At 39.9% G+C, this 11,664-nt stretch overlaps 1 protein-coding gene across 1 annotated transcript in view; it reads left to right on the top strand.

Annotated features, from left to right (window-relative positions):
* The first annotated feature begins 2,996 nt into the window (after positions 1 to 2,996).
* RASA2 (RAS p21 protein activator 2) overlaps positions 2,997 to 11,664 on the top strand; it is a 53,273-nt gene continuing 44,605 nt past the window's right edge. The window contains exons 1-2 of the mRNA XM_026101676.2: positions 2,997 to 3,232; positions 9,691 to 9,796. Of these exons, the coding sequence (XP_025957461.1) occupies positions 3,172 to 3,232; positions 9,691 to 9,796 (167 nt within the window). The 5' untranslated portion in view covers positions 2,997 to 3,171. The remainder of the gene's footprint in view (positions 3,233 to 9,690; positions 9,797 to 11,664) is intronic.

The following is an 11,664-nucleotide window of genomic DNA, read 5'->3' as shown; positions in this document are numbered from 1 at the left end:
TGTAAGTCTCTCCATTTTTTAAACCATGTTAATACTTTAACAATCTATATAATCCAGAGATATGTATCTTCTAATATGTATTTCATTATAAGATTAAGCAACACAGTCACCAAACATTCCCTTCGTTAAGGTCAGAACGATGAATCAAGAACACTCCAGATCTCCAGGGAAGTGATGTTATCTCCTGGCATCGTACCATTAAGGGTGAATGCACAGTGCTGAGGTGAACAGAATCTACCTGCCCAGTATCTCAGGGGACCTGGAAGACAGGTGAACTACTTTTAATGCTTTTCAACAGCTTAAACATGTTTTTATGAGGACCCCAAACTAACAATTTTAAAAATTCTTATTTTTCATTTAAATGCTGATGGTAACTTTGCAGTATAGATGGTATATTTTACACACTGTGCTTCAAATCTTTTGGGACTACTGTCAAGACATGGTTTGGAATGCAAATATCTAATTTGCATAATAAAACCTGAAGATATATACAAAATAGAAGACTATGCGTATTCAGAGTACTCCCCTCTTCAGCTAGGTGTCACTAGTCATGCTTTAAAAATTAAGTTAAAGCTAAATTATGTAGGTCATTTTGGGATGGTCCTCAGCAGAGATGTCTAGCTAAACAAGAAAATTGCTGAATTTTGCTACAGATATTTTCTCTCCCTAATTTTAATACTAATAAGACAGACAAATGGCTCATCACAAAGTTTGTGCATCTAGACAAAATGTTAGTCAACCTTCATTTATGACATATGCAAAACTAAAACAAATACACTGAACAGTACTGCTGTCATCTGTGAAATGAAATAATCTGATATGGATAAACTGCAGGCAGAGGAAGTGTTTGAAGTAAGACAGTAAGTATTATCATCTCTCTTGTCTGTTCTAAATTTCCTCAGTATAGCATTTACCATTGACAATTCAACACCTTAGCTAATGTCAAAGGTTATCTCACAAGACCAAAATGCCCCTACTTACACCCACATTTTTAAATAAATAAATCTTTGCTCTAAGGTTGCGATTTAGCACACCAGTCTTTGCCTTAACTTTGTCCTTAGCTGAGCAGATCTACCTGTCACGGACACGCTCTTAAAATGTAACTTCATGAGAGTGGCCAAAAATGAACATTATGCAATCAAAGTATTCTGAATATAGAGTGTTAGATCAAAAGGTGGCACTTTTAAAATAAAATGGATTTGCCAGCAAGTGGACAACAGCAAAACTAAAAGTTACTTTGATAATGTTGATAGAAGGCCTGTGTTTCAAAGGAAACTGATGTAAAGTTAAACAGTAAACTCTAGCTGTAATCATTTGAGATAACTTTTGATAGAATATCTAAGAACTAGAGGTAGAGTTATGTGATCTAATTTTTAAAATTTTGCAATACACAGTTTAACCATAAAACTTCATTTTCAGAATGCTACTCAGTTACATTTTCCAGATGGAAGCTTTAACTCTACCTGGGCTTGTCTCAGTCTGCCAAGCACACATCGGTTAGGGGTGCCAACCCAGTGGAAACCAACTGTAGATAACCAAATTCTCAAGCTATAGTATAGATGAAGCTCTCGTTTCTAACAGGTAAAAAATTCAGCTCATGCAAATGGTTTCTTTGTGCAGATTCGGGGTTTGCATGCATGCAAATGCCCCTAATACCAGCATGATGAAGGAGCTTATTCCCCATCAACCCCATGCCCTACACATAGATCGCTCCACCTTGATACATGCACCTTTCTTCCCCCAGCCAGGTTGGGGCACGTGTGCATGAGGAAGTAAGCTCACAGCTGGGGATGCAGCAGCAATGGAGAAGTTGGATGCAGGAAAAGCCACCAAGCAACAAGATACAGCAGTTATCCGTACTGTTAGATTATATCATGGATGCAAGATCTGCAGGAGAGAAATAACAAGTGGTCAGGGAACCATAGCAGAGGATGTAGTAGAGACAAATGACATGCTGGCGTGAAAAGCTCCAAACTTTTTTTTTGCTTTAACAGGGAGTTAGACTGAAAAGACTTTCCAGGCCTAAGGTGGAAGAATCCCATTCCTCTGCTAAATTACATTCCAAAACAGGTTTTCTCTCGTCAGCCAACTAAGCTACCTTTTGTTTCTAGACTTGTGTCAGTGACTAGACAGTTCCCCTGACATAGCATGTGTGAGGCCTGGAGGTCGATGGCCTGCCGGCGTCCACCCACGAGTTTCGGTGACCCGGGTGTGCGGCCTACAGCAGGAAATTTGGTGGATTATGCAGATGTAATGAAGCCATCCACCACGGACCCTGGGATTGGGGCGATTCCAGACACAGGCGATACCTCTGAGAACTTCAAATTAGGGTCTTGTGTCTTTGGGAAACATCACCATAAAACATGGTGTAAAGGCCTTTTAATTCTTGGCGAGGGTAGGCACTTTATTTGTAGTGTACTGACATGTTCGGTTCATTTAGGACTCTAGTGACTTAAGAACTACCCATTTCACTTCATACAGAGTCACTATATCTGTTTCCTCAAGAAGCACTGAAAGCTGAACCAGTTTCTACTTGTTTAATGTTATTTCTTGTGAGGTTGAAAGTGCAAATGTAAATAAGTAACAGTAGGAAAAAAAGAGATACAACAGCAACCACTACACGCATTGCATAAATCCTGGAGACCTGCGCTGCAGTACGCCAGCAATCACAGCAACGCCGCAGCTCATTTCAGGTGCTCTCTGAACAGCTAAAACCCCCTTTGTCTCGTGTAAAGGACAAAACCACAGCGAGCTGTGGCAGCGGCCGAGAAGACCAGGCCGTGGGTGGGGGTCTGTCGGGTGAAATAACCACAGACGACATCGCCCCCTCCCCCAAAGCGCGGGGGGGGGAGGCCGTGGCCCCTCAGCCGTTGGGGGCGGGACGCCCCGCGGCTGCAGTAACGGCCGCCTGGGCACGAGGCGCTGTGGGGGGGTGGGTTGGGCCGCCGCGCAAAGGCCTGCTGGGAGGGGGGCGGGAGCGCGCATGCGCGCCACCCCCGCCGCTGCTGACTGGGCCGTGTCCCCCAGACGCCGCGGCCGGCGGGAGGCGAGGCGGGGCGGGGCGGGGCGGGGCGGACGCTGCGTAGCGGGAGTGCCGGGGCGGCTCGAGGGTGTGTGGAGGCGCCGCTCCCCTCCCCCCGCAGCGCAGTGCGCAGGCGGCGGCGCGGCGCGATGGCGGCCGAGGACGGCGGGGATGAGGTCCGAGTGCTGCAGAACCTCCGGGGCAAGATCTGTAAGTGCGGCGCTGGCGCCGCCATCGGCCTGGGCCGCGCCGGGCCGCCCGCTCGCCCTGCCCCGGGCCGCCGCAGTCGGGTGCCCGCTGCTGCCCGCGGCTCGTTGGCGGCGGGCGCGAGCGTTGCGTTGCGTTGCGCTGCGTTGCGTTGCGCTGCGCTGCGCTGCGCTGCGCGGCGAGGCGGGCGGCGGCGGCCGTTGGGGCTGCGCGGGGGTGGGGCCGCTCCTCCTCACGGAGCCCTCGGCGCGGCGCCCGGGGGGCTGCGCGGCGCGGCACGTGCTGCCGGCGGGGGCGCTGGGGCGAGCGGCGGCCGTGCCCGTGCCTGTGCCCGTGCCCGGACGGGGAAGGGCGGGCGGCCCGCGGCGGGGGGGCAGCAGGGGCTGCGGAGCATCCGCCGCTGCGGAGGCTCTCCTGAGTCAGCCGGCGCAGAGGTGCCCCCTCCCTTCCCAACCTCAGGCATGGGAGTCTGTTTGTCAAGCAGCAATTGCGAAATGACTGATGTTCAGGAAGTCGATGGTAGAAGGGCCGTGCTGGAAACGGTCATTAATGTTTCTGTTTCTTTGTGCGGTGTTTGTGTGCGAGGGAGAGGGGCTGATGGCTTTTTTTCTGGTGGTGGTTAGGAAGCACGGACTAAAAATACCTATACGCTGAGCAGCATGGCAAACCAAAGGGTGATCGCTGTGATGCATTTGGGGAGGAGGGGAAGAGGAGGAAAACAGATAATGTGATGTGACTTGCAAGGGCTTCAAAGCGAGTAGGAGAAACAGGATGTGCAGTGGCTTCCTGAAGGGGTATCAAAATACATTCATACAATTCAGATGTAACCCATTGATTTCCTTTCTCACGCATTTGATCAACTTTTTTGAGAATGAGATGAAACAAGCTGAGTTTGACATTGTGCTGGGACTGGCGATCAGTTATAAACACCTCTTGAATGATCAGAGCTAGCTGAGAAATGAAATCATTTTTACTTACATATTATGCCATGTCATATAGACTCGAATTTATCCTCAGTAAATAGAAGACTAGGTCATGAGAACAGGAGATGCTGGTAAACGTAGCTGAAGGTATTCTTCATCCTATGTCAGCTGTAGAGAACTGTTGCTCATTGAGCAGGCAGACTGAACACCACTTTCTGAAATTCCGTGTTGTACATTATTTACTGACTCCATTCTGCATCCTAATTTTATCGTAAGTGTTGTATCACCACAGCAAATCAGAGTTTTAAATTATGTGATACTTGAATGAAAATTTCTGTTAAGTATTAGAGGACAAGAAATGAATTTCTTAACACTGATGTTGAAACTGGCTTTATTGCGTCCCATTCATGAGTCGTGCATAGACTCTGCAATTGCATTGTAACTTTGAATATTACCACAGTCAATTACCTGGCAAAAGTAATGGTAGACAGGATTACGACCTGCTTCCTAGAGAATACGTAAAGAATTGGTTGCCAAAAGCATGAAGGGACTGTAGGAGCACATTTGAAAAATGAGTGGAAGTAATAGCTAGGATAAAAGACATTTCTTGAAACAATGTAATCTTTTTGTAAAACTACTTGTTTCTGCTAACAAAACAAAAACCATTAAAAGAGTTTTGTACACTAGAGTTAAACAAGAGTCAAACATGCTGAAGAAGCTTTTGATCGCTCAAATCCCTAGACATTCTACTGACCTCTTTACACAGTATATAATGTTTTATTTTCACATCTTGCTAATGTTTTACTAATATTTTTTTGGGGGGGGGAAAACCCTCTGAATGAAGAATAATAATTAAATATAATATTATAACCCCCCCTCGAATCTGGCATTTACCAGTGGCAGACCTTACATCTGTAAAAATTCCCTATAACATGCTTTTCACAAGTAGAATAAGTTTCAGTGCCTAAGTTTTGTTGGCATATAAACTACTACGGGACTTAACATGAGTCATTTTGTATACATTGCACGAGTGATCTTAATGAGGAATGTCAGTTCTGCTTAATTCTACATATCTAGAAAACGTGTATCATCTGTGGTATTCTTATTTATGCTTTTTTTAACAGCACATAAATAGACAATAAATCTTAGTAAACTTAGTAATGTTATACAAATTGTCGCAAGAGATTTAGAGTTGAGGCCTGTACTTAAAGATGGCTTAAGTAGCTATTACATACATAGCAATGAAAAAATAGAATAGGAATACATCAGCAATCCGTGGTATTATATATACTATGTGGGATACCAGTGTTTGTAGACAGTCTCCTGCCTCTGGCTTTCAAGTATAAGATGCAAGGTGAAGACTTGATCTAAACTAAACTAGTCTAAAACCCCATAATTTTTTCTTTGGAAATGGCCCCTTAACTATAGTAGGTATATGGATATCTTCCTGTAGTTTTTTTAGGTGTATTCCATAATTTAGTGTTCTAAGTAGTATAACTAGCTTCTGTTTTCTTTTTATAACATGTAGTGCGTTTTTATGTGGTAAGTGATTTTGGTTACTTTAGTTTTTTTTGTTATGTTATGTTAGCTGAAAGCCTGTCCGGGTGGAACACGCTGAAAATATGTCTAATTTGTCATCTCCCAGAACTTCTCATTGGGTAAAATTGAGAGTGCATTATATTTCAGACCTTTTTGTTATATATAGTTAACACCATGTGGTTATCTCAGATTATGCTGCACTCCTGCAGTGGATGTAGTTGTTGCTGTACGGCATGTTTAGTCCCCGAATAGAAAACTTTGCACTTCATGGGCATAAGCTTATTTTACATTTCTCGGTTTCAGGTTCCTGTCAAAGGATGAATAATAACTGTACATTTGTATGCCATTCACAATATCTTCTGTTGAGTGAATCTATCCTACTTGCTACTTTTGTTTAGGTTCTGATGCACTCTTAAGTGTGAACAAGGATTAACTTGATGTTTTCATGCTGTATCTACATTTAACAAATGCTGTACAAAATGGTGGCAAGTGACAGGACTGTCGTGTTTAGGCTGCCACACTGCTGTCTTTAGTAACTTTCATAACGTTATGGTAATATGGAGAATTTAATTTATTAGATGTTAAGCACCTGAATTCTTATTGCTCTAACACTTGTGTTTATTAGCATCATGGTTCTTCCTTTTGCTTAGATTTGATCTGATCTTCCTTATTTTGAAGTGAGATTTTTTTACTAAGTATTTGTATAGGGAACCTAAACAATATTTTATAGAAGTATTTTAAAATCCAAACTAATATACCTAATTGGCCAAAGTGTTTTATTTCTTCTTGTTTTCCCAAAGTAAGCACTTGAGTGGCGATGAAGTTAGTTTAAAAATCACATAAATACAAGCAATTATGAATATCTATCTTTTCAAAATAGAAAGGTTGATATTTATTATTTTAGTGATATATTTAATGCTTTTTCTGTTGAATTAGGCTCCTGAAGGTGTCATGTGAGAATAATTTCTGTTTTAGGTCAGTTCAGTGACTGAAACGGGTGAATTGATATGGTCAAAACAAACGTCTAAATTATTGCTGCCATCTGAATCCTTTTATGTTTTTCTATTTGAACTGCAAGGTTTTCTAAGCAAGTATCACATTATCCTTTTTTAAATGATGGCCACTGAGAAAAGGTTTGAAATACGGTTCCACAGTTAAAGGTAAAACTGTTTTCATTTCTCTCTTCTCCCCAAAACAGTTTTATTTGGTGTTTCTGGTGTTCCTTCTTACTACCTACACTTTCTAAACAAACCCTTGGAAAACACTGGTGTCAATTTCTTTAGTATACTTCTCTTTTGCTTCTCTTTATTCTTGTCTATCTTTTGAACAGTGGAACTTATACTGCCTTCTGTTTACCATCATTGTCATTCAGAATTGCATACTTGATAAATTGAAAATCAGAAAATTCAGGCACGTGTGGTGTTCATATTTGATTTTTATGCAGCCGTTATACACTTAGGTGTTTTTGTTTTGAGAAAAAACTGAGACTCACCTGCAGCGTAATCAATTAGAAACTTATGCTTTTTATTAAGAACGTAAGGTGCTCGAAAGATTCAGACCATTATATGGCTGAAGGGTCTCCCACAATCCCACATGTTAAGAGGAGTTTGGAAAGATGTGAAATCTCATGCTCTGTACTTCAGCTGATAAGTGATAAGAAGTTATCTTTACCTCAGGATAGAGAATTTCTGAAATTATTTTAAATGTAAAAAAAAAAAGATTTTGAGTTTGTGCATGCTTTAAAGCTAAACATTTGGGCTACAAAATTCGTTAGAAAATCAGAACTTCTATTTCTTTTATTCCTTTGGGTAGTAAAGTTCCTTTTAATACTGAAAGACTGTAGTATAGGAGGCATGAAAATTGTGAAGGTGCATGTGGAAATAGTTGATTTGTATTCTTTGAAGAAAACAGAAAGCTAGTATTTGTAATCCCCTTTCAAAGTCCACCATACTCTGGCTTTACAGTGGCATTAAAATAATATTAGAGCTTAAATATTTTATGTAAAAATAGGATGATTAAGCTACAGAGTATTAATGAAAAATTAGAAGGTCCTTATCTGGAATAACTGGGCATATGCAGGTCATGCACATTAATTACAAACCACAGCATCAGAAGCTCTCTGAGGGGGAAACTATTTCATATGTTTATTAAAATAGTATATTTTAAGGTGATGCTAAATCTCTGTTGCTTTTCTCAGTTCTTCCTACGGTATCTTGCTTTAAGTATAATTTTGAGTTTAGTCTCTTTTTGGGGGGTCTAGTGGCATTAAAAACCAGTTGTGTTGATGTCTCTTAATCTGTCAACATTAAGCATGACATTTAAAAATAATATGTTTACTTCCTCCTCACCCACACCCAAGTTGATGAAAAGCTCATTGATGCTTCTGAGAACAGAAGTTTTAACAGTGGAAGTTACTTAAGTGTCTGTTCATACTTTCCATCAGTGTACATAAACCTCACTGTGGAAAGGCCGTGCAGAAGTTCAGGCTCTGTTCCTGTTAAACCACCATGTTCTCTGCCGGCATACAATTGTAGTAGCCTTTGAAATGTCAGGCGTTATTTAGTTAATATTCAAGACTGTCAATAATTTATTTAATTAAAAAAAGAATTCTGATATTAAATTTTAATAACATAGGCAATGGAGTTTGTTTTCCACAGTGCTTCATATCTGCATTTTATAAGAAAGAACAGATATATGACATTTCAAATACAGTTTTAAGCTGTGATCTTTGAAATCGGAGGTGATGTGACACTATTGAGAGAAAAGTAATTGTAATTGCATACTTCATGTATTTTTAGCCCTATTACCCTTTTATACATTATAATAGAAGTTTAGATAATTCTGCTTCTATGTTTTATTAGGAGAGAGATTTCTAGTAGAAATGCAAGGATGAATGCAATTGTAAAAGCTGCTGCTTAAGACCTAATCTGGAATACTTTATACAATTCTTGTTGCCGGTGTTTAAGCTAATAATTAAGATGGAACAGGTACAGAGGGAAGTGTCTCAAATGAGAGAGGACCAGAAAAGCTTGTCTTGTTTCGTCTAGCAGAATAAAAGCTGAAAAGGGTATGAGTGCTGTCTACAGAGACTTTCAGAGGGGAAGGAAACACCATAGAGGAAATAACTATTTAAGCTAAAGGATAGTATTGCCATAAATAAATGTAGATGTCTGGAGCATTCAGATTCTCAAGAAGCTTTCCGATTTGAGTATTGGGAGCTGTTTTTAGCAGCAACTACTTAGAAGTAATCATTTCCAGAAAGGGCTGTCTGATGTCCAGTGCGTGTTATTGCAGTGGGCTAGACTCAGCATCCAGCAAATCTTTGTGTTCCTGTGCTGACAGTCATCCTGGCTCTTCACAGCCTTCCTTTTCAGCTTGTCTTTATCCATTTTGCATTTAGCCAGTAGCTGATTTTTGCCTTTCTCTACTAGACCAAACAGTTTGGGTGGGGGGAAAAGTACTTGTAACTGAATCTTAGAGAATGCATCATTTAAGTTGAAAACAACTGTTTTTTGTGGAAAATGAATAAGAATGTGATGCGTGAGATCTTATTAATCAGTTTCCTTTAACCTAAATATTTCTGGAGAAAATACTGAGTGAACAATAGCTCAGTCAGATCATCGCTTGGTCTTATGACCTAATGCCATATCACCTCAGGCTGCAAGCTTCTCCGATTTAGCAAGCTAGACAGGGTCAAGCCCAAGATGAGACCTCTCGAGGGAAAGTGCAGGTGCTGCAGGAAGTGGTGTTAGTGAGTCAGTGTGCTGTTGTCTTCCTGTCAATTTCTCATCCCACATGAAGCTGGGTGTAGCAATTCCTGTGTACATATTGGATCCTATGAAGGTTACGAATGAACTTAATAGGTGAATGGAATGAATGGGTGAATGAATGGAAAAGTAAATTTTGGACGCTTGTTCAAACTGTACAATTCTTGTGCCTGATACTTTGGGGGGAAGGGTTTCCCTCAATATTTATAGTCTTTTTTTTATTTATTTATAGGTGAAGCCAAACATTTAGTACCCAACAAAATGAGAGATGTTTTCTGTACTATAAACTTGGACCAAGAGGAAGTTTTTCGTACGCAGGTAGTTGAAAAATCTTTAAGGTAAGCTTAATTTTTAAGTGGAGATGGTGAGCAAGACCACCTCAGTCCAGAATGAAAACAAGATACTTATCTATGTGTGCATGTGGTTTTGCTGAGCCTCCTTAAAATGAGAGCTGACTTGTGAAGATTACTCAGAAACACCAGAGCAATGTATAGATCTTGAGAGAAATTGGAAGAAGGCAAAATTGAGGCTCATGAGTAGTACAGTGCTTTTAAAATGAAACATGTTCAAACGTATTTCACCATTACTTTATTCTGTTCCTTTGGGCCCCATAGCACACTTTTTCTTGCCAGGTTATTTTCAAGGGAGAGGAATCTGCCTGATACTTGTTCTCCTTGTCATTTCCTACATCTGACATACGTTCTGTAGTTGGTCTGTATTGGTGGAATTCTGCTTTTGGTGTCTGTCTTGTAAAACCTGTTTCTAGAGCGAAGAAACTGGAACTCTTCCATTTATCAGAGTTTCTTTTGGTGTGGGATATCCCCCTGAATAGGCCTCATTCTCTCTTGAAATCCCTGTTTTGGGAACTGTAACCTGTACTAATGCAGAATGGCTTGCTTTGCCTCCCTGAGTGGTTAGCTGTTCATTCTGCTACCACCTTAGAGCTTTAAAAATAAAAAGAAAACAGTTTTGGTAACATAGCTGAAGTAGTACAGGCTCTTATACATCTTGAAATCCTAAGTTCATTGTTGACCCATACTGAAGCACTATAACAGCTGCATCCTCCAGGATATCTAAGTGACAAGTTTGATTATAATTAAACCCTTCTCTTAAAATCCAGAAAGCCTTGAAATTTGAAGTTTTTCCTGACTTTTGCAGTTTCCTGCAGTTTTGTTTTTAGTGTTTGTTCTTGAGCCCCCTCTCGATGCTTCCTATCCAGGAAAAATAATACCGTTCATATGGCAAATTTAAATAGGGAATCTTTACTTTTTCAGAACATCATTTCAAAGCCTCCTTATGTCTATGCAAGAACAGCAAGCAACACATACATGGAACCAGTTAAATCCTGAAAATGTTTGGATCTGACTACAGCAGTTGCAGATTAAATTGCAAATTAAAAATGAGATATAATTGTCATTCCTGATTGCTACTGATTAATTGAACTTAGAATTAAAATTGAATACCAAAATAGAATCAATTGAGCAGTCCTTCAAAAAAATGTTAGAGACTATATCAGTAATGCAGAAATTTAAAATTTCCCCTTCAAGTACACAGGAGTTCCCTTTTATCCATCAAACTATATACTTTTTTTTCTTTTAAAAAAAAAAAAAGTTACAAGAACAGTAATAGCAAGATTGTCAGATGCATCATTTTCTTTTCTTTCTTTCATGGAGCTTACATGCGATGAGAATGATTTACTGGCATGCAGTTTTAAAGCATTCTCAATATGTGTATTTTTTCATATTTGGAAAAAAGATGTACGAAAGTTCTTTTTCAGTTTGTTGGTACGGTCAGGTTTTTGACATGCTTAATAATTGACACTGTAGAGATTAATACTGTGTTTAGAAAAAATGCCCTTCACATTTAATTTTTATGCAAGCATTTCTATTGAATTCCGTTTAAAAATAATAAAATATATCCATTTTAATCACCTGACCACAAAAGAGCTACTAATTGCATAGTAAGAAATTGATAGAATAAATCACCTTTGATTAATCTGAAATTTTTTAAATAGTGCTGAAGTATAAATGAAATACTTAAATGAAAACAATGGCATTTGTATGTTGTAGATCAAGGAAGAAAAATCTCACAGTAACAAGATAACAATTCTGAAGGTCTTAAGTGCACACTGAGAAAATTTCCAGGCAATATGAAAGTTATATTCCTAAATGGAGAATGTTTTATTAGCAGTTAAGAGTCAAAGTGT

The sequence above is a fragment of the Dromaius novaehollandiae genome, chromosome 9 (assembly GCF_036370855.1).
Source record: "Dromaius novaehollandiae isolate bDroNov1 chromosome 9, bDroNov1.hap1, whole genome shotgun sequence".
NCBI lineage: Eukaryota > Metazoa > Chordata > Aves > Casuariiformes > Dromaiidae > Dromaius > Dromaius novaehollandiae.
Note: the sequence above shows the minus strand (reverse complement) of the source record. Positions and strands in the feature narration are given on the sequence as shown.